The 24,389-nt window shown below is 35.6% G+C and overlaps 1 protein-coding gene across 5 annotated transcripts in view; it reads right to left on the bottom strand.

The window, feature by feature from the left end:
* Nucleotides 1-24,389, bottom strand: part of CNTN1 (contactin 1) — a 358,325-nt gene that overhangs the window by 123,735 nt on the left and 210,201 nt on the right. For all 5 annotated transcript variants that reach the window (XM_036867150.1, XM_036867147.1, XM_036867145.1 and 2 more), the window contains 8 exons: nt 21,166-21,298; nt 17,551-17,723; nt 15,648-15,743; nt 8,428-8,634; nt 5,052-5,151; nt 4,717-4,898; nt 1,676-1,800; nt 899-1,016 (listed from right to left, as the gene is read on the bottom strand). In XM_036867150.1, the coding sequence (XP_036723045.1) occupies nt 899-1,016; nt 1,676-1,800; nt 4,717-4,898; nt 5,052-5,151; nt 8,428-8,634; nt 15,648-15,743; nt 17,551-17,723; nt 21,166-21,298 (1,134 nt within the window). The remainder of the gene's footprint in view (nt 1-898; nt 1,017-1,675; nt 1,801-4,716; nt 4,899-5,051; nt 5,152-8,427; nt 8,635-15,647; nt 15,744-17,550; nt 17,724-21,165; nt 21,299-24,389) is intronic.

Here is a 24,389-nt window from a genome sequence, read left to right as displayed (position 1 = left end):
ATGGAACTCTGGAAGAGAGCAAGATTTCCAACTGAGCAGGGAAGGGGTAAAAAGGAAAATGAAGGCAATCAAGAAAAAATAATCTGGGAGGTACCAGAGCATGGCGTCACCAAGGACAAAAGAGAGGAGAATTCAAGAGGAAATCATGACCAGAAACAGAGGCAGCTTGAGAGATATGCACACACACTCACACACACACACACACACACACACACACACACACACACACACACACACGAAGAAGGGATGTCTGTTGAGGGCAGAGATAAAGGGATTATTTTGGGACAAGATACATCATCCTCTGGATAAAGAGTATCGAAAGGACAAGTGTAGTAAAGATTCAGATAGTTTTGAAGAGGGATGGGAAGTTGAAATATATTATTTCAATGGTTTTCAATTTTCATGGAGAAGTAAGAAAGTAATATGAAAGTAGGAGTGAGGGTGGGGTAAGGGGGTTGAGGAATGTCTTGAAGGTTTTCAATAGCAATTTTAACCCAGGGACCCAGGGAGTGATAAAGCTACCAAGTGCTAAACACTCATCTGAGGCTGGCTCACAGGCCTTGTGGAAGCATCAATCTTCACTACGTGATGTCCTGGCAGCGTTTAGCTGCCCAAACATAGGAGAGAACAAGACATAAAAACTGCCACGTGTGAAGTTTGCTTTACCATTCAAAAAATCTTAAAATCCTTTATACTCCATGTTGCCTCCAATTTATTTACTGTTCTTTAATGAAAGGAAAATAATAATATCATTCTATTCCAAACCACATTTTAGAAATGTTTAACTTTTAATTCAAGAAAGTAATGTGAAATTAAATATAATCTGTATATAATGCAGGATCATTTTAACATGTTGCTTTCTTGCTGATTGTTAACAGAAACCAGAAATAATACTGACCCAAGATCTTCAACTCCGCGTTTGCATAAATGGCTCCATGTGTATTTTCAGCTATGCACTGATACATGCCAGCATTTTCAAAGGTCACATCATACAGTCTCAATTCCCCTCTATGATACTGGAAAGAACACAAAGTAAAACACATTTTCTTGATAGACTTTAATAGAAATGGTTTCATTTGGTTTTGGCCTTGGTTGTCTTTCCATTTAGGTACATTATTTTTGCCCCCACTGTTAACTAAGTCTAGTGGAGTGGGGTTTTCATGGTATGGGGAAGTAAAACCCACTTACCATGCCCAGTGGCTCTTGTTCTATTCATCCTACAGAGCAGAGAGTCCACCTTTTTCCCTCTTGGCCCAGCTGGGAGATTACAGTGGGAAGGTAGAGAAGGACCCCACTGCTGCTACTTGTCCCCAGGGCTAAAGGTAGGACCTTCATTCTTACCTCTGTTTCTGTGGGGTCAGGGAAACAGTGGCAAGAAAAAGAGGACAATATCAGGTAGTAGAGATGGATGCATAGGAAGAGGGTGAAAAGTGGAACAAAGGAAACAATAAGGAGAGAGAGAGAGAAGGTAGACATAAGATTACAGAAAATTGTTTAAGCTGAAAAAAGACACTTTATGTTCACTTTCTGTTTTTTTCTTTTAAAGGAGACTTTTATATTTCAGGGGCTAGATGCCTTTAATCTATTGACACTCCTGCTAACTTTATCCCAGGATCACCCAGAAATGTTACCTGAACATAGGCTCAAGAACTGCAAAGCACTTGAACATACATACCGAATATCCATTCTTCAGCCATCGGATGCTAGGGATGGGCTTCCCTGTGGCCACACAAGGCCAGTAGAGATCACTACCTATATCCACCTCTGTGTCATTGATGTGTTCTACCCACTCAGGAAATGCTAAAAAGTAAAGAACATTGTAAATTGTCAAATGCAAGTCAACATTCATCATCATCTCAAGAGGACAAATATTACACTTAGTTGATCTTCTTCTGGAAAATACATCAAATACTCTGTGTGTCTTAAAATCAATGATAGAGTCAGTGAAATTGAATTTCTACAGGTCAGCAGGTAAACTTTATCCTACATTATTACAGCACTAGGTAACTGTAATTCAATTCATAATTGTTTTTCTATTTGTGAACCATGTTTTGTTGGAAAGCTAATTCATGAATAGCACTAAAATAATTGATCTTTTTCTTATAATGTAAATCTTTCAAAATGACACATAAGGTTTTAAAGAATTATGTGTTAATTTATTATGTAAGAGGGGTAGAGTGTAGGGTACAAGTGGAGATGTTGACCTCAGAGAGCAGCTGAATCTAGAGTATAAAGAGATAAGGGTAGAGATGCAGGTGTCAGTAGATGTGGAGTGGGAGTTTGTGAAAGCTTCAATTTAATTACTACCATTTTCTCTGTGAAATAGGAAGTCAAGTTATTAGCTGAGAGGAAGATTGAAGGAGGAGGTACTGTGGGTTTGAAGGAAATCACGAAGGCATGAAATGGTCATCTAAGAGAGTGAGAGAGTAAGTGAATCTGGAGAAATGCAGTCTAGTTGCCAGGCAACATTAAGGATCCATTTAAAGTTAATGATGCTTAATTCAAAATGGGCTAATCAGCCTGGTAGTGCTGATCTCAAGTCATATTCAAGTTCCTTGGTTCTGGCACTAAGGCAGAGAGCTAGATTTTTCCAGGATTAGCCTTTGCCAAGGTAGTAAAGAAAAGTGGAGAGAGGAAAGTGAGCTGAGCAGGTGGGCAAGGGAACGATAATGAATGAACCCAGATTTAGGAAAGAGATGGGCAGGGTTAGGGGACATCAGAGAAAGTTAAAACAGAGTAAGATTAACTGATTATAGTTGCTGGTAGATTCAAAGGATTGTAGGAACCTGGGTATTGGAGCTTGAAGGTGGTGATCAGAGTGAAATGCTTGAACTTGAGATCGTAAAGGGATTGTAACTTGGTAACAATAAGGTCTGAAGCATGGCAGTGGGAGTGAGTTGCTGAGGAAGGTTGTAGGACAAGATCATTGGAGGAAAGGAGTTCAAAGGAACTGAGAAGGCACACTATTGGAAAAGTTATTATAGTCTACATGATTTTATGTCACCAAGAATGAAGTCAGGAGTAGAGCTGTAGTTGGTGACAGTTGTCAATAGTGAAAATCTTAGGGCAATGGGGGCTGAGGAGGGGCGACCTGACATAATATTGTAAACTGGATGATTAAAGGAAAAGAAAGATAGTCTAGCAATGGCAGTGAAGAGCAGGGAGGGCAGGTACTGGCAGTACTTCCAGTCACTCCTGGGGATGAGGGCTGTGAAAGAAAAATCAGCCACTGCTTGCGTGGTCTACAGGGGAAAGTGTCTTTAAGGGAGAGCCAAGTTTCAGTTAGAGCAAGAGAATAAAGGGAATGTTCAAAGAAGAAGTTAAGAATATAGGGGAATCTGATAATGGACTATGTGCTCTAGAAGCATAGTATAAAGACTTCAGAAGTTGGGAATGAAGGGGAAATAGAGACTAAGTAGGACATGTGCAGAGCTCTGTGGGTATTAAAGTGTAGGCCATAAGGAGACCCTGGGGTCCAAGGGCTTCTTAAGGCAAATGAAATGCACAAGGTGAAGGTAAAATGATCCTAATCTTAGTGGACTTTATTAGATGGTGGTGGTGAGGCTGCATATCCTGGGTCATCGGAGACACTTACTTTATTCTGATATAGATAGAGGCCTGGGGTGTGAGGGATGGGGGTAGGAGTTGGTCTTGACCCTGTCACAGTACCCTTTCAGCCTTCTGGTATTCCAGTTCAGCTGAGGCATCATCTCCAGTTTTTCTTATCATCCATCTTTTTGATGAGGCTAAGGTACCCCTTTGCCATATGTTTTATCAATATCATATGTAATTTTCCATATCGCACTCTCACTATTTTCTTTATAATTATATATATTGGGGGTATATATTTATTTGACTGTATATGCTTGTATAAATTTGGGGGTTTTGTATGATATGACTAGAGTATGAATTCCTCAAGGTCAGAATATTCCCTTTAACTTTCCTTGCTCCTATCATAGTGTTTGCCTCTGAGGACACACTCAGTATACACTTGTTGAAGCCTCAGATGTTTATTTAGATGTGACCTGCAAATTTCACATTGTGGAACATTGTAGGGATGATTTCAGTCTGAAAAGTTTCAAGCATTGACTGAGAAACAACATTCTCTCCTCCCAAACATAAGCTTATTTTAATGTGTGAGAATCAAACACTTGTGCCAAGAAAATTGTATTAAAGAAAAATTTTCCTTAGACCATTCGTTCTCTAAGTGTGGCTCTTGAACCAGTAACATCAACATCTCCCAAGAATTTGTTAGAAATACAAATTCTTGGGTCCCAAATAGACCTTCTAATTCAGAAACTCTGAGGGTGGGAACCAGCAATTTGTGTTTTTAATAAGCCCCCAAATGATTTTAAAACATGCTAAAGTTTGTGAACCACTGGGTTAAACTAAGTCATAAGGCATAGGTTCTTGTACAAATAAAAAAGAGAGCTTGAAGAATGTCTACAAACTATATGAATTATATCTTCTGAAAATTATCAATAACACTACTATTGATCCATTGGTGTTCCTATGATACCAGTGGCATAAATTCTTAACTTATATACTCATATTTGTGACTTAATTAGACATAAAGATGAATATTTTATCCTTTTGCATAATGTAATGCACATCACTATTTTTAAACTAATCATTTTATGCTAGTTTTTCAAGTATGAAAGTGGCTTTCAATAAGATATTGATTAAATGTATGGAAAATTAAAACAATATCTCTACCTTGAACATAAATTCTTGCCTGGTGTTTATCCTTTCCTCTAATGTTCTCAGCCTCACATTCATATGTGCCTTCATCTTCTAGCTGAATATTGAAGATCTTCAGGACAGCTCCAGAGGTGCTGATCTCAGCCGTGCTTGGCATTGGTTCTAGGACCTTCCGCCAACGGATATCAGGAACAGGACTTAAATAGGAGAAAGTAAGAACTAATGGTCCACAATGCTTAAAAGACAATTTACTCTATGTTTATAGCTAAACATTTACAACATTTATTTCCTAACAATACAAAATTTAATGTATTTCTATATATGTTAATAAAAACTGTGAGTATACTTACTTGCCAAGTGCAAAACACTCTAAAGTCACATTTTGGCCCATCAATGCATATATGTCCTTGAACTGAACTACAATATCAGCAGGATATGGTTTTGTTGTTCCTAATTTAAGAAAAACAAAAATATCAACTAATTAGTAAGCAGAGTAGTGTTTGTTTAACATTGTGGTTTTTATAGGATTAGAATTGCTTCAGTATGGAAGACTTTTCTCTGTACAAGTACTGGAAAATATCTGATCATGTCACAATGTATAGATTTGTTTATTTATGCATAGTATGCATACAGTATGAATTTTATTAAGCATTTTCAATCATATTGGCTCATTCTGACAAAGGTGTAACCAATTTGGCTCAAATCACTAAAAAAGTCAACAATTCTTTAGGAAGCATCAAATAGGTATAAAACAAGCATAAAATAGGTATAAAACGAGCATCCCAGGTGATTCTGATGAATTGGATTTTTGATCTGTACCTTGAGAAAACATTGATCCAAGGGGCATTCCTTTTGATTCTGCCTCTAAAATACAACTTGGATCTGCCAGTTACTCTATGGGAATCAGGAAAAAAGAGAAAAAAGAAAGGAAATGAGGGATAAGGGAAGAAAGAAGAGAGAAGAGTGTAAAAGAGGCAAGGCAAGAAAGAGGAAGAAAAGAATAAAGGAGTGTCCATGGAGATGAAGGCAAAGAGAAAACAATTTTAAGAGGAAAGGAGAGAAGGAAAGAAGAAAATTGTTTATTTAAATATCACCGTGTTCATCAACGGCAACATTTATTTAGCATATCAGTATTGAAAGATGTAATTCCCTCTATCTTACAGTGGAAGAAATAAGCTCAGAAAGGCTAAATACACTGTTTAGGATCACAACATGAGTGTGTATTTTACATTGTATAACACTAGAAAGACAAATAGATACACAAAGACCTGAAATACCAGCCAAAACAAAAGTAAATGCTCTGAAAGAGTGGCAGCCAAGGAGGATTGTTGGAAGTATATAGGGGCCAAGGGAATTTCAAGCAAAGAGGGCATTTGAACCAGACCAGTTCAAGTTGAGGAAATACCATATTATGACACAACTTCAGGAGTGTGCAGGGAATTATAAAAGGTCTAAGAATCAAAGTGATACTGAAGCATATGTAGTTGAAGGTGAGCTTGAACCTACAACATAGAAGACTTGAAACTGTGATATGAAAGATTTTGAAGCTAATTTCCTCAATGGGTAACTACTAATAGGTTATGATAAAAGAAGTAATATGAATCTTAATTTTGGTTTAAGTAGAAGACCTTGTTGTCAGTTTTAAAGGAAGGAATATGGAGAAGAAAAATAGCAGAGAGTCAAAGATCTAAGGGAGTGTGTTTCATAAATTCAGAAAAATAGATGAGGGACTAAACGTGGGCACAGTTGCAGTGGGAACAGAAAGGAAAGGGCAGATCCAAGTTGTATTTTACAGGCAGAATCAAAAGGACTGCCCCTTGGATCAACATTTTCTCAAGGTACAGATCAAAAATCCAATTAATCAGAATCACCTGGGATGCTCAATGAACCTGCAGATCACATCCTAGGGGTCTAGGATGGGTCACATCCTCGGTCTGCTGAATCACTATCTTTGGGTTCCACATTTTCCTCAAACTTCCCAAGTGCTTATGTCCTAAATTGGAACCACTGTGTTCACTGTCCTGAGGATGGCAGTGGAGAGGAGTTGATGATTAAAAATGCTCTCCCGAGTTATTGCTAAATGAGAAATATGACAGTATTGCTAAATGAGATGAAGAACACCAGAAGAGGAGGTTTAGAGAGGAGATAAAAGATGTACTTGGAATATTTCAAACTTAACATCCTTGGGAACTTTCTGTGTGTCAAGCCCAGGATGTAGGTAGAATTCAGGATTAAATACAGGGAAAAGTTTTGGAGATGCAAATTTGGAGTCATCACATAGGGCTACTAGCAAAAAAGGTGTAAATGAGTGAGAATATCTGGGAAAAGATTAGAAAGAAATATTAGAAGGAGGAAAATCTGATGAAGGATACTGCAGAGAATTTGTCAGCTAGGCAGGTGGGAGATGAACGGAGGCAGAAGTAGTCACAAAAAATAGGAAAAGAAGGGAGAGTTCAAGAGAGGCAGAGAGATCAACAAGTGTCAAAATTCATACAGTATCACGCCTGAAAATGTCCTTTGGATTTAGCAAATAAGAAGTGGTTTCGCTTATTCATTGAATACAAAATAATACGCAGAGGGAAAGGAATGGAGGAGAGTTTGAAGATTCAGAAAAGAAAGGAAAGAGTGATGTAGTGATGTCCTTAAATGAATCAAATGGACTGTGAACCAGGGCAACTGGAGGAAGCAGCCTGAGCAGCTGGAGAAACACTTCTTCCACCGAGAAAGAAAGAAGCACTGAATTTCGAGGGAAGCATAGGGAAGAAAATTAGGGAAATTTTTACATGATGGCTCCTTTTCACTCTGTGAAGTAGTGGTGAGAGTATCTCCTAAGATTTGGGAGGGGAAAAAAAGCCAGAAAATCAGAAGATATTTATTGAATTCTAACCATGTGACTGCTATCTTGAGAAGAATAATAAAAATAGAATCTTTGTGGTATGATGGACTTTCCCCCATTGCTATACACAACTTAGGGGTAGAGGTAGGAATCAAACCTAAGTCTGCCAACAACAGTACCAGTATTTCCTCAGAAGCTTGAACTCAGTGATATGAGTGTAGCAGCAGGACTGAGATAAAAATAATGTGAAGTAAGAAAACATATTGTGATCTGATTTTCTCAGGAAGTGGTACATTAAAAAATGGAATGTAGTTCATTCAATTGAAGCCTGAGAAAAGGCCAGTCAAGAATGTTAGTGGTCATCAAATATGGCTCCACGGTAGTCATACCCTACACTACTTACAGTAGAAAGGTAATTTATATACTTATTTGCTTCATGTAAATAGTTCCTTAAAAATATCAAAATAATCCAATTGCCTTCTTCCCCCTGCCCCCCAATTCTGTAATCACTATAGTTTGTTTTGATCTAATCATTCATTCTCTTTCATGAATTTACTAAGAAGTAGGATTGGACATGAAACAAAAAGCAGTTGCTGGTGATTCCCATTGTAAATGATATACTGGTATTTTGCTAATGAATTGATTGGTTCTCTATGCATTCCCTGAGCTAGAGACAACCAGTCCAAACTCAACAACCTTAGGACACTTTTATGATGTAAATCTTCTCTATGGGAAAAACTAAGGAAGGGCAAGGCTTACAAAGTACATATCCTCTGTTTGCACCTACGGAGCAGTCAGCTGTTCTCCCCACTGGATATTTCTTTTCATTATTGTAAGTATGCCATAAGCAGACAACCTTGCAAAAACAGAGGAACAAATATGATACTTACGTTCAGGTAGTGGAATGAGAGGAATAAATTTGCTGAACACACTCTTTGTAATAGAGGGACTGGATACAAAGCAGGAATAATTCCCTTTGTCTGATGCCTCAACATTAGCAATGTAGAGATTGCCATTTGTCTGAGACACAAATCTTCGTTTATCCATTGTGATAAACACAGGAAATTCATTTAGAAGCCAGCGGTAGCTAAGATCATCTAGAAGAAAATATTGTTGACTAAGTGTTAAGCTCTTCTCCAAAAGCAAAGATTTTGTTTTCTAGTAATAAGCACATAATCTAATCTAGGCTTTTGTAGAGCCAAGAAGTTGGAAATAGGCCAAGATAAACTGCAAATTTTCTAAAAGCTACTGTAGTTTGAGTGAGTATAAAGTGATTCTAAGCAATTATATCTATCTCTCTCTCAATTATTTATGGATTACTAATATTTTTTTATTTCATTGATGGGCAAAATGAAACTCAGAGAGGTTAAATGACTTGCTTAGAATTTCATGGCTAAGAAGAATTAGGATTCTGAATCCAGGTCTAATAATTCTAAATTCTATCTTCCCTACTGCATTTAAAAGATAAAATCAAGATTACTAACCATACTGTGGCTCTATATCGTTTTATTTTTATACTCCTATTTTAAATGATTGATTTAGGAATGAGTTTACATAGCCTATTCTGGCCACATTAAAAAGTGAAAACTACAGAAACAGAGGAAAGCATCTTACTTGTTTTCTTAAATATTAGGAAGCAGATCATATGGTAACTTTTAACTGTAGGAAATTCCTTTGGCTATACATACTGGCTGGCTAGGCCAAAAGTTGAATTTCCTCATTAAATTGCTGCTTTTCATGCAGTTTTCTATTCCTATCTCCCCTTCCAGCTTTGAGGAATGACCCCCCCAGTAGTCATGTGCAGCAGTAATGTGCAAGAGGGAACTCTGTGCAATGCATATTTCTCAGTCACAAAATGCTGATTCCCTTTAAAACATCATAACCATGTGAAGACAACTGCCACTGGGAATATCACCTCAGAAAAAGAGGGGATCTCTTAGTTCAAGTTAGAAAGGATTTTAGATGTAAGATGGTGGAAAGTCACGATCTTTAAAAATGAAATAATCATGACATAATACCCTTTTGCTTTAGGGAACTCAAGGTGATTGGTGAAGCTGCTAAAGGGAATGTGAAATTGAGCTGAATATGAAAAACTATAAGAATTGCACACTATATACATCCAGCATGCTTGAGAACAATAATCCAGGGGATTCCATTTAGATTAGCTATGTAATTTTGTCCAGCAATATACAATATCATAAAAGCAAATGAAGATGATTATTCTGTTTTTTCATCTTAACTTTTTAATTATAGAAGTTTATTTTTATTAAAAAAATTGGAAATACAGATAAAGTTAAAAAGAGAAAGAAAATTAAACCACCATAATTCTCCAACTCAGAGTTATCATTGTTAGCATACATCTTTCTAGGCATTTATATCTGTGAATGATTCTGTTATCTTAATTGTTATTCTTTTTTTTTTTAATTAATTAATTAATTAATTTATTTTTTGGGCTGTGTTGGGTCTTCGTTTCTGTGCGAGGGCTTCCTCTAGCTGCGGAAAGCGGGGGCCACTCTTCATCGCGGTGCGCGGGCCTCTCACTATCGTGGCCTCTCTTGTGGAGCACAGGCTCCAGACGCGCAGGCTCAGCAGTTGTGGCTCACAGGCCTAGTTGCTCTGCGGCATGTGGGATCTTCCCAGACCAGGGCTCGACCCCGTGTCCCCTGCATTAGCAGGCAGATTCTCAACCACTGCGCCACCAGGGAAGCCCCTTAATTGTTATTCTTATGCTGATTTAAGGTCAGGTAAAAACCACAGGAGAAACAAAATAAGAAGAAAATTGAGGGGCTGCTTAAATTGCTGAAATCAGGTTCTTGGAATTAGGCAACAAATAATTCCATGTAATCTTTGATCCAAAATAATATTTATATTTTAACAACTGTAAACCTGTCTAATTTTGAAATAATTTTTTGTATTCTCACTTAAAAAGAAAATTAATAGTTTTGTAATGATTTCTGCACAAAATTAAATTCCAAAAAAGTCAGAAAGAGTCACGAAAGTATAGATTTCCTTACAGAAGAAGAATTTTCTTGGCTATACAATGATTTCAAGATACCACACACAAAAAGCATTCAGAATAGTCTGAGTACTCCATAGTTATGTGAATTTGGAGAAGTGTATTTTAATTCTAGACTAAATATGACTTTGGTCAGTCTATTTTAATTACTATATTATTCAGTTTCTGTAAATTCTAAGAAAGTTTTCTGTTTACCACTCATTAGAAAAGAGGAATGGAATAATGTTTTACCATTTGAATCTTCAAGGGAAAAAAGCTAGGTCAGAGAAGTTATTGCCATGATGTTGATAGAAACATAAGTCTTGGACTACAGAACAACTGGTCTGGCTGATTTAATGCCCAATGTGGATTCTCCAGTTTACTGAGTTATCTTCTATGTGTCACTAACAAGACGGATTTGGTCTTTGCCCTTATGGGACTTGTAATATTAATAATTAATCTAAATTTATTTAACGAATTTTTGCCTACTGATAAGCCATCTACTTGGATGAAAGAATAATTGCAATATGTTGGAAGCTATCATTTCTCATTAAAACAAAGGTAGGAATTGCTATTGCCATTTTTAAACAGGGACACAGAGCTTTAGCTAGTTGACTTGCCCAGGGATATAGAGCAGTAGGGAGGCAGAACAGATCTTCTAAATTCCCTTTCCACCCCAGAACTACCAAAACGGTTCCACAACTGGTGTGGTAGTGGCCCTGCTGCTCAGACTTAAGAACGAGACTGAATTTAGGCAATCAAGAGCCAAACCCTGACCCAGTTCTCACAGGGACTCAATGGATTATCTGTCTTCCCCTGCCCCATGCAGATGGTAAAATTAACCATCTCTGAAGAAGCCAACACCTGCTTTCTTCATAGCCCTGCTGTCTGGCTTAAAAAATAAATTATTATAAAATTACTTTTTTAGAAAAAGTAATAAGTACCAGCACCTGTGTCAAAAACATTACTTTTATTGATAGATGTCTGGGATGTTTTTTCCTTTGCCTCAAGAGAGTCTGGACCATATTACAGGAGGATTTGCTTTGGCCAATTATAGTGCATTTGACTTGTTTCATTGTATTACTTTGAAATACATCACTTATCTAACCTTGATAAATACTATATATTTCTCATTGAAATAGATTTAAAGTACTTAAGTGTACCCTGGATGAATAATTCACAAACTTTTTAGAAGATGTTTGTACTTTTTTTGTTAATTAACCTCAGTAGAACAGAATTTACCTATACCAATAAAATCACTATAGCTTCTAATTTTTCTTTGATACTCACAGTAAACTATACATTAAACTCTTTTAGAAAGAAATTTATACTAAGTTATACCATGGGCTCATATATTCCCTACCATGCTCTGGCATTCGTGTATATTTTTGTGCTTACCTTTTTAGTCTATTGAGATTCATTCAATATCATATTCAACATTTCATGAGTTATTTTTCTTAGGAGTATTCCCACTTTCTTATCCATTTAAAAATTCACACCATGTCTATTACTAGGTATTCCATATTTTGTCAATAGTATCCACCCTTTGAAGATAGATTTCATCTTTATTCTCTCACTTAATATACACATATATGATTTCTATTTTGTGAGATGTATAACTCAATTTCTGATGGTTCTGAAAATTGGCCGGAAACAAAGCATCATGTTTTCATTTTCTGAGGGTCTAGGGGTTTAGGAAGTCTTACATATTCATGAATTATTGACTGCTATTTAATAAAACAAAATCTTAACAGGAAAATTTATCTTTTCATGAAATTGTAATCACTACATATCCACCAATTTAATGAACACATTTATTTACTCTTCCACTCTCTCATTCCTCAAATATTTTTTGGACACTTATTCTGTGCTAGGCATTAGGCAATCCGTTGTATATCAAATGTTGTTATAAAATTGAATCAACATCTGTACTGATATAGTTATGTATAAGTATTCTTGATAAATAAGTAAACTGGTTCAAATCAGAGTTCTCCCCTTCGCAAGAAACTGTAGAACACCCAAATCCATAGAAAAATGTAATGGATTGTAAACAATGATACTTCCCTCCTAGATCTTTTTCCTGTGCATAAATGAGAAAGACAACATTGCTAAAATCGTGAATAAAAAATTCTTAGTAGAGTAAGAAGTACTTTATTTGCTTTAATAATAAGATTCAAAATACTAAATGTACTAAATGTATTTTATTTACTTTAATAATAATCCATTTTAATTATATATCCGTTTTGTCATTTTAAAATATATTATTAAATTTGAATCTCATAACAAGGTCTATGAAGTAGGTTGCACAGGAATTATTATTCCCAAATTTTAAACAAGGAAATTGAGATGTAGATATGTCTAAGTTGACTTGACTTAGTAAGGACTAAACCCTAGGTTATCAGATCACCAAGTAGAGCAACAGGGTTTGACAACTATAAATAGTTGCATATATAACATTCTTTGAGGCTCAGAATCTAAAGGCAGGTTCCTTTACACCTTCAACACCATTAAGTTTTAAACTGCAAACACAAAACCTTAACTGCATATAGGAGGAAGATAGATTTATGGCATGGAGATGGTAAAATAGTACACATACATACACACATTATGGTTTTGAAGCATATGTCCATTCTTATGTTTGAAGATGGCATGTCTAATGTTCAAAGAGGTCATAATCCGCTAAGACAATTGGACAAAAGGAGATGAAGAGCTGCTCAGATTCTATTCTATGATTAATGATGTTTCTCTGGCTTATTTAAAAGACCTACTTAGTTCCCTGTCCTGCCCCTGCCCATATAAACATATGTATCTTTATCAGGATGAAGAGGTAATTCAGTCATTTGGCTTAATGATTTGAAGCTTCTATCAACCTTGTTTTGGTCCATGAAATTCTTCATTCGGCACAGTAGTAAAGATGCCACAGAGACTTGAAAACAAGACTTACCTCAGAAAAACCTCAAAGCCTGTTCCCTAGACATTTTCCCCCTTTCTATCTATACTAATTCCCTAAGTTATCACATGCATTCCTATGGCTTTTAAAACTATATAATGATGTATCACAAACTGATATTCCTAGCTCAGATGTTGCCCCTGGGTTCCACATTCACAGAACTGCCAATTTGACAGCTCCTTTTGAAAGTTTAAATCAGGCACCTCACTCTTCTGTCCATAGCTATTCCTCCAGGCAATCGCAGCTCCATCCTCTCAAGAGCTCATGACAAAAACCTTGATGTCATCCTTGACTCCTGTTTTTCTCTTATATCTCACAGAAAGTCTACCAGCCAGTCCTCTTGGCTTTTCCTTCAAAATATATCTTGAATTTAACCATTTTTTCCCACCTCCAGTGCCACTGCTCTGGTCCACCGTTCATTGCCTAGATGATTGCAATACCTTTTAACTGATCTCCTGGTTTCACCTTTACCCTCCCCTGAGTCTTTTCTTACAACAGTAGCCAGATTTAACTTCCTATAACTTAAGTGATGTCATATGAATCTTCTGCTTAAAGCCCTTCAATGTAAATCTCACTAAAAGCCAATGTCATTGCTATGGATTATAAGGTTCCACCCAATATATCTCTTGTATCCCTTTGATTTCATTTCTTGCAACCCTGTATCTCATTCACCATTTCAGCAACCTGGCTCACTTTATCTTCCTCCATACTCCCATTTCAGACCTTTGTTCTTGCTGTGGCATATATCTGGCATGTCCTTCCTTCAAATATCTGCATTTTAGCTTCTTCATTTCTTTCAGGCTTTATTTCAAAGTTACCATCTCAGTGATGCCCTTTATAAAAGTTTAGCCATCCCTTCAACACTTCCTCTCCACATTTTCCTGGATTATTTTTTCTCCCTTTCACTTATCTATTAATATCTAACATGCTATGTCTGTTAACTATTTATCTTGTCTATTGTCTCTCTCCCTGTAGAAGGTCTCTGAGGGAGAGTGGCTTTTTATATTTTGCTCACCGAGGTATTTCTGTGGTATAAACAGTGCCTGATACATAACAAGTGCTCACAAGAGATTTGTTGAGTGAATGAGTGATTGAATGAAGCCCATCCAGTGTTGAATATGGTCAAATGTAGACACTGGTGACTTATGATCATTCGGTTTGTGGGAAACACTATGAACATGATAGGATTTTTTTTTTCATAGTTTTGTCAGTTCTTCAAAAAAAAGACTACTCCCTCTTTGAAATTTTTCTACAACATTTTGGATTCATAAATTCCTCCTATGTTTATCAATTAACTTTTCCCCATAGTTATTAGAAAGAAAATGATCAATAAGCAATCTGAATTTATATATACATAATTGGAATAGTATATATATATATGTATATATATGCCATATTAATATATTCCATACAAAATGATTTATACTAGCCTGTTATGAATCATTCTCTATGGAGATATTTAAAGACAATTTTATGACATAATATTAAAACTATAAGAACCCAAAACATTTTTTTCTGTGAGAAAAGTGGTATTAATATATTGTTTGAAGAGGATATTTGATAAATAAAACAAGTGAAATGTAGACAGTGTTCATCTTTTAATTAACACTTTGGTGGCTTTTCTTTTAGCCATATCAAATTACTGAAAACATGTATTCAAAAGTTGAATCTTGTAATAGATGACACTTGATTTAGCTCCTTTCTTGTGGATTGGTACTCCTACAGAGATTAATAATTTATTATGTCTTTATTGCTTTCTAGTGTTTAATTACAGTTCACAGTATACTGTAGATGCTAAATTGTTAATAAAATGATTGATTATATATTTTTCCTTGGTACTATTCTATTTCAGGAGTCATTTGTAGAAAATCTACCGTGTTTTCTCTTGTGTAACAGGAACTTTAATAGGGACATAATCCAACATATATATTGTTTATAAACTGAAATGACCATAGATTTTTGGAGTTAAGGCCCAGTTATTAAGGACTTAAAAAAGCAAGCATCTATAAGCACTAGTAAGTCATGCATTATAAGGTTATGCAAATATTGAGTCTTATTTAATTATAAATGTTCCATTATTATTAAGAAAATAAAAAAAAAAAGAAAATAGAAACTTCCCCATTTCATTTCCTAGGTGCTTATAATCACAGAAGAGATAAGTTTACCTGGGAAATGGTATGGAGGATCACAGAGCAACACCATTCCTTTCCCTTCTTTCACTCTGACCTCAGGACGTTCCTCAGGTGGGAAAGGATCAAGATCTAATCATGAAAACAAAAAGGAAAACATTCACTCTCTGGGCAATAGAAAGATTGATACTCATTAAAGTTTATTTTTCAGCTACTAACTCACTTTTATATACAATAGTTCTCTGTTGGTTTGGTGAAACCTATCAAAGTCAATTAATTTCCTTGTACACACACTGGGATGTGCACACACTACAGAAGAGTATGGACACTGGTAGCACCTGATAACTATTTGGACAACCCCGAAGATTGAGCATTTCCTAAACTTTGTTTCAGATTTAGGAAGAATCTCCATAAGAGTATCTGGAAATAGTGTGTTCAGACAAACCCAGGGCTCTACCAGAGAAAGTCTGAGGGAGGACTCCAATGGAGAGAAGGAATAAAGATGAAGGGCAGGATCCTAGTTGAGGAATGTTAAGGTCAACAATCTATTGCTCTTTTTCAAATTCTGGGTTTTCCTGTTTTTATTTCCTCTACTCTCTCCTGTGTATTTGGAACTCACATTTTGCTTTGTTTTTTGATAGCCTACTATTTGATTCTTCATTTGTTTTACTGGTTCTCATTCTGTTTCAGTCTTGCCTCATCTTCTATTCCTTACATGTGATCAGTACTCAAATTATAAAATCTAATTTTTACTTCTCTCAGTATACTTATGTCCCTGAAAATTTATCATTCCAAAAACTACCTTTTTGCAAAGAATGCTTCAAATCTACTTTTCTTGCCCTGATGCCTCACTGGAATGCCATCTCTGTCCTCAAAACTTAGCTGACATCTATCTCACTGTAGATAACTTAATGTCACCTCTGCATGTGAAGCGACAATTTAAATGCTTCCTCCCATCCTTGAAATTGGTTTTACTTGTGCCCATTCCATTTTAAAGAGAGCAGAATGTTTCTGCCTTTTGACTAGACTTTCCTTAAGAAAATATTGAAGGTCTTTTTCTTTCAATGCAATGCAATCTGTTGTGTATTTCTTCAAGGACTGAGTTTATTATTTACATTCCCACTGTCACCACACCAATTTAATCTGACTGCACTTCCTGACCCTGTCTCACTCCCTCCTGGTAATCACTACCACTTGAGTCCTTTTAAAATGTCACTTTCATCCTATAATTCATTTTGCAGAATATTTAAATGCTGACATAAAATCATGCATGGAGAACACCCAGTCCAGCTCCTCTCCCAACACACATTCTTCTTTCAGAATAACCTCTAACTTTTAGTTTAGCACAACGTTTCTCAAAATATTTTTCATTATTATTGTCTCCAAAATGAGAAATTTTATTTAATTTAAACTTAAAATTAATTATTTAATTAATCAATTAAAATTTTTATTTAGTTTATTCCTAACAAGAAAAATTAAATACTAAGGAATAAGATTTTGTTAGGTGGGGCTGAGCTTTGGAGAGCCATAGACCATTATGTTGTAATATCTAAGATGGTTCCCCCCACTGCAAAATCCAATTTTCACTACCTTGGGGGTGATATCACCCCCACTGAGAATGCATAACTTAGCATTTCCATTGATAGTAATCTTTAGAAACTCATTCAAGACCATTTTGAACATGGCCTTTGTTTATTTTCCAGTGTTATCTTTCACTGCTTCAAGTACATTCATAATACCCCTCGTGACATTTTGCTCTCCTGAAATTTTTTCTTCTCCACACAATTAAGGCCCACTAATCTGGTAAGACCCACCTCATCTACGGAGTCCTTCACTTTCTTTTTTTTCTTGATTTCTCCTTTTGTTAAACTCTTATGATAACATCTAAGTTTTACTTCGCCTAAATGCATTTGCCCTTTTTAGAGTTACAATTACTTACATCCAAAGCTCAAGGTTGCTTCAGTGCTTCTGACCATTCCGTAGTTATTTGATGCTAAACAGTAATATACTGCAGCATCTTTCTGTTTGTCAGGATTGTTGATCACAAGATTTCCTCCTACCATACTGTATCTATCACTTGTCAGATCAATATCCCCATTATTCATTCTCCATCTATGACAAAAAGAAATAAATGTTATATCAAAGGCCAAGAAGACTGCAAACAGTGTACCGGGCTAACATTGTTCTAAAATAATATGAGTATAGCTCCATGTGAAGTCAGATGATTAAGTAGTTGACTCAGAGTAGTATTTCTTCACATCCTATAATTCTATGCCTCTGGGCTCATGATTTATAATTCACCTCAGGCACAGAAAGGTAAATGTTCAAGTGTATGAATAATTTCCTTTTTTTTCATGAGGCATCCCAAGGGACAAATATTTCATTGAATTTTGCTACATAAACTGGTTTCTTAGCAGATATACATGGATTATAAATGATAACCATTTATGCACTAGTTTAGATTCATGCATATAGATACATTGTATAACATATTAAAAATATTCTTATAGCAGAAATAAAAATATAAAAAATCAATATCTGATTCTAAATATGAGTCATTTTTGAAAAAAACATACTAATTGAAATCAGGATTCTTCTCAGTAAATGTCATATTCTGACCACTAGAGGTCAATCACACTATTTGAACATGATTAAAGTCAACTGGGTCTTCGTTTCCAAGCCACAAATACACTATTGCAGGTATATTTATATGGAGATGATGTTATGAATAAACCAACTAGAAACAGGAGTCTAACTTTCTTGGTGAGATGATGAGAAGATTGCATATATAAAATAGTTGTCAATTAAGTTGACCACCTGCATAATTTTATAATCATGTTCTATCAGGGTTAAGGTTCCATGTCTTCTGCAATGTTATAAGACAAGAGCCATGGTCAACCAGTGGGCTGTGGTCCCATCATTCATTGCCTGGCTGCACAATTCTGATTAGGGTCAGAATCTTGCCAAAAAGGTCTATTGATTTTAGAATATTTTTTAATAAATCAAATTACTGGAACATTTTTAGTTTTAATTTTTACTGTGTAGGAAGTAATTCAAAAGTGAACAACAGAAAACTGTGCTTTGCTTCTGAAAACCTACCAAATACCAACCCAATGAGTAAATCATCCCCCTCATCCCGGCTGATGGCAATATTGTCCCTGACTGAACCATCCAATGTCAAGTCACTTAGTACTTGCCAAGGCAATGGGTTTCCTTGTTAGGCAGTTCCAATTGTTAGGCTTTATGCCCCCTCATTATATTTACTTTAAATTTTTATTTCTTGCTTTAACTTCTTCCAAGTGGGTCTGATTCTGCCCTTGATGTCATATAATGATTAAATTTTGCTGTGTTTGGGTAAGTTCACCGGTCTATTTTATTTTTAGGAAGATTCACCTTTGTTGTAATTCCTTTTACACAGCTTTAAACACAATTTTTATTGGAGTTCTTGTTATTGTGGGAGACAAGGCAAGATAATGAAAGCCTCAAGGCTGATGAGTGAAAGGTAAAGTTCCCTGTTGTAACTTTCATGATGTTGCCACGAATAACAAATTATCACAGAACATGCCATAAATATAAAAGTACTATGTGAATGACAAATTGCATGATTACCAAGGTAAGTATGGCTTGCCCTGAATATTAAGTAAGTGTTCATAACTGCAAGTGTTCTTCTGTCAGACAAGCTGCATCATGAGCTGAATATTTTTTATTTTGCTGTCAGATGCAGATCACCTTCCTAACAATTAAATGTCTACTTCTCCCCTTCAGCTCTCTAAATTAACATGTAGATAATCAGGTCGTACTTGCCCTGGGGACTTAAGTGCCGATGCAACCTTTGGGAGGGAGTTGGTGATGTATTTGCCAAGCAAAGTTTTGCTTTTCATTGTTCTTTTTTATATTTTAATGAGAAGACTAAGTGGGACTAGCAGGAGGGAGCTAGAGAGAGGTGCTAATCAATATGTACAAAATTTTATTGATGTAAAACTTTGCTTCTTACTGCCTCTGCTGGATGGTGGTAGTGGTGGCAGCAAAGAGAAGTACATGTTCGTAGAACACTATCTGAGAACAACCTCTGCTGTTCTTTTCTCTCTCATTGGAGCCTGGAGGCTGATTTGCTTAGGTTCCATGTATGAATGTCAAGGACAGACTGTCACAGAATAATTGTCACAGAATAACCATCACTGAAATAGCTTTTGAAATGCTATTGACCCGTCTAGATAGATAAATACTGAAAAAAATTATATGTTTCTTTGAAAGTCATAAAACCGGTATTTCAGTCCTAGATCTGTGATTTACTAGCTCTGGAGCAGAGCAAGTCAACTTACTTATTCAGGACTCAGCTTCCTCTCCTATAAAATTTTGTACTTGGATTAAATCTTCTCTAGATCCCCCATCAGTTATACTATGCCATGTCCATGGTTATGTACATAAACTCCCATTATATATGACTTAAGGGTAGAAATAAATGAAGCCCATCAAATATTTTCAGAACAAATGTGTTATTTATAATTTATAAAATATCTACTTCTACTTTTATAAAATTATAAAAATGATTTTAAAGAGATGGTGATTTTATATATAAATTTATATTTATTTTAAGAAAATTTTTGTAATTATAGCCAGAGGCGAGAGAAAATGAGTTCAAGTATAATTAAATGGGGGGAAGGGGTATTCTCCATGACAACAACTTTTTAAAACAATGGGAAGTTATTTTTCTATCCATGAAAAGAAAAATCTAGTACTAAAATCAACTTTGTTGAATGACAACCTTCAATTAACTCAGGTGACATTAACACACTAGAGCCCCAATTTCCCCATCAATCACTTGCTTTGTTTTCCTGGAACCAAAATCCATTGGCATTTGCTTAATTTTTAAATCTTATTCTTTGCATCAGGCTAGAAACTGTTAGTATACTTTTCTGAACACTCTGAAGCAAGAGAACCAAATGTTACTTTTTATAAAGTCATTTTTGATAGCATAAATATGTACTCCAGAAAAACATAAAGAGGTATGTTATATAGATTGTCCGATATGTAGAGACATTTAAGGAATTTTCTTTGTTGTCTGGAATATAGATTTGAGACTACTGAAAAAATGGTGCTTTCTAGAGTTATCTATGTAAGAAGATCTTTAAATGTAGTTAATATAGAAATACTATCCATCATCTGTAGGTATGAGTTATCCAGGCCAATACATACAAAACCAGTTTATCTTCAAATGCATATATTTAAATTGTGCATATTATTCATATAACCATTTTCTTACTTAATAGCATGATCTCCATTAGCCAGTTTTTAAGTGGATAATGTCAAATGACACTGGCATTATCTGTGCAGGAAATAGGAAGTGAATTATTTGCATATATTTGAGAAAACTGCTTATTTGGGTATTAACAACTTTAAAAAAATAACCTGTATGACAAGATTTTTGTTAATGTTCCTGGACTCCGTAGAAAGCTTTATGCCATAGCTTTCTCTATAGATACAGGGTCATAGATGCTGATCTGTAATCTTTAGTCCAACACTTCATTCTGAAAAGAACAACGAGGTACATTACTTGTAAACTGGGAAAGGGCTGGCTCGTGCCCTACAATTTAGTGAAACTTTTCCTTCCGGTGACTCCTCTGGATAAATGGTATTGATTGGTTGTTCTTCAAAAATTGGTCCAAATCCTTTGTCTTCCTCAGAAACTATAAGAAAAATACAATTATTTTACATTGTTCTATTTTACAAATCAAAGATAATTTGGGTGCATTAAAAAGTTTTTTGAAATAAAGGTCAGAAACATGGAATCTCCATTTTCATTCAAACCAAAGATATTTGCCACTATAATCCTGAGGAAAACGTTTAGGTTCTTTATTCAAAATTCTTTTCTGCCCATCTCTCATCATTTCTCCAAAAGCACTCTGCATTGCCATGCTTTGGCAACTATTTACAGCTCCTCATACAAGTCATGCTGTCATGCCGACACTTTGCACATACTTTTCCTCTTTCTGGAATCACCATCTGACTTTTCCCCTCTTATCAAAATTTGTACACTCCTTTATGATTTAGTCATAGAGTTAGTTCCTTCATGAAACCACCTCTCCAACCCCTCCTAGCTTTAGTTGGTCCTCATTTATGTTCTCATAACTCCCTATCAGGCTTATGACACTTAACACACCTGCTGTGATTCTTGATACAACTTTCTGTTTCACTAGATTGCAGATGCTTGGGGACAGGTCTGGAACATACTAGGTGCTTAACAACTTTTGAACAATATAATGAATGAATTTCTAGATGCTCTGGGGAAATGAGTCCTTTTTTGGGGTCAGTTCTTGTTTTGTTTTTGTTTTTATCTTGAAACATGTGACCAGCACTAGTACTTAGCAACATCTAGAACAATCAGTAAACTAATTACATGATATGGGATCTGGCCAATTCGTTTAAAATCTACCACAAAAATACCAGTGTTGAGAAGCAGTTGTTCCTGACTGTGTACCTGGAGGGCAGGTGTGACACCTCATAGCAGGATGAGGAGAAGAGAATCACTCCCATGTCATCAATGTGGCACCATTTACAGAACACAGCTAACAGCCATATGCCCCAAATGAATTAATACTGATGTATATGACTAGAAATGAGGAATAGTCTTACATGGGATCATTGTAATGTCTCTGCTTGATCAAAAGCTATGGTTCAAGCCTCCAATTTATTTTTTTAAGAGAGAGCGTAAGGCAAATGCTACACTGAAAGTTTGGTTGTTCTAACATTAAACTTAAGGATAAAAGCTTTCTCCCAGTTTCTCTTAACAAGCAGTTTAATTACGTCTTTAAAATCTTGCTTTAGTACTGTTTAGCAGTGCTTTTGGAAAAATTATTTAATGTCTCCAAGACTCAATATCATGCTTTATAAAATGTGGATAATAATAAAATCTATCTCATTGGACTATTGTGAGAATTACATTGAGACAACCCATGTAGTCAGTAATCAATAACTACTGATTTTACCAACGTTCTCATGAATTTGCCAATCCTTTCAAAATTTAATTTAAATATCTTATGTATATCAGCTCTTAGACTAATTCCAAAAGCTTCAGGAGCCAAATTTTATTCATTCTTGTAGCTCTGGTTCCATAAGCATTATGTCAATACATATTTCTGTGTATATAGATGACTAACAAAAACCTTCAGTTAGTTTCTCCCAGTATGAAGCATTAATTTTTCTAAACTGACCTGAAATATTTCAAAGGGAGAAGCCTCATTTTTAGTTGGAATGTGCTGAAATTGCCATTCAAGAATTTATAGACCTTAGTTACATTCCAAAACCACCATTCTATTTCAGACCGCAGATAAATTTCTGGATCAGAATTGGAGGAACCAGAGAAACTGGGATTTAGCTCCGGCTGTGCAGTGTTCTAGCCATTGTTTTATACAAGTTGTTTGTTCTACATGGTATCTACAGTTTAAAAAAAAAGAAAGGAATAGGGGCACGTGCCCTAAGGACTTCACAGGCTTACTGCAACCATAAGTAAGACAATGAGTGCAAGGTGTTCACAGAAGTCCTCTGCTAATGCTTTTGAAGTCCTGCTCTAAGCTGTGTCTAGTTCCATATCCCTGAGGTTGTAAAAACTAGAAATGCATATAATGTTTTCTGCTTTGCTTCTATAATTTTCCTGATGATGTCCAATGTTTTCTGGCCTTTCAGGTTGTAATAGCACACCAGGGAAAAATGAGGAATGAGACCCAAATCCCTGATAACTAGACCTTCGTTTGGATGTAGGGTCTAGATTTTCTAATCTCTGAAAGAAATGACCTTGTGCTTATCTATGATAAAAATCATGTGCTATTTTTTCTTCCCACTTGGACAATCTCATAAGCTCTTCCTTGAGTCTCTCCCATTTGCACAGCTTTTCTGACTGGAGCAATTTAGTAACACTGCTGCCCTGGAGAGTCTCTTGTTTCTTCCCAATTACCAAAAAAAAAAAAAAAAAAACTTACAAAGACAAGCAGAGGAGTTCAATTTTATTAATATATTTTGATTCTCTTCTGGAAGGTAAGATGACTTCTATTCTCACTTTACCCCATGATAAATTATGAGCTTAGTATGAAATTTTTGAACAATTAAAAAAAAACCTAAATAGACTAAATACTTAGAATACTAAAAATAAATAGTGTTTAGGGGAGTTTAAAGTTCATGAATATCTTCTAAGTACACTGTATTTATATACAAGCCTGATGATTATGGTATTACTATCATTACCAATAGAAAAGATCATCAAATTTAAAGAGGAATGGATGTTTGGTGCAATTATGCATATAATTTAAACAGAAGCCCACTGATCTGCACTGGATTAGATCTTGAGTTTCCATTTGTTACATCAGTGGCAGCATAAGAATTTTAGATGGTCATCTGCGAGGCTACAGTTTGGTGAACTAGAGGTGTTGGTTGTCCTTAATTCAGTCAATGACTTGATTCTGACTTTGCATATGGTGAAGTTTTGAGATATAATGCCAAAAGCATGATCCATGAAAGAAAAAAATTTGATAAGTTGGACTTTATTAAAATTTAAAAGTTATGCTCTGTGAAAGACACTGTTTTAAAAAATTTATTTTTTAAATTAGCTAATTAATTTATTTATTCTTGGCTGCCTTGGGTCTTCGTTGCTGAGTGTGGGCTTTCTCTAGCTGCAGTGAGCGGGGGCTATTCTTTGTTGCGGTGAGCAGGCTTCTCATTGCGGTGGCTTCTCTTCTTGCAGAGCACGGGCTCTAGGAGCATGGGCTTCAGTAGTTGTGTCCCATG

Source organism: Balaenoptera musculus, chromosome 10 (assembly GCF_009873245.2).
Source record: "Balaenoptera musculus isolate JJ_BM4_2016_0621 chromosome 10, mBalMus1.pri.v3, whole genome shotgun sequence".
Lineage (NCBI taxonomy): Eukaryota > Metazoa > Chordata > Mammalia > Artiodactyla > Balaenopteridae > Balaenoptera > Balaenoptera musculus.
The sequence above is the reverse complement of the archived record's forward strand: the minus strand, read 5'-3'. Positions and strand labels throughout refer to the sequence as shown.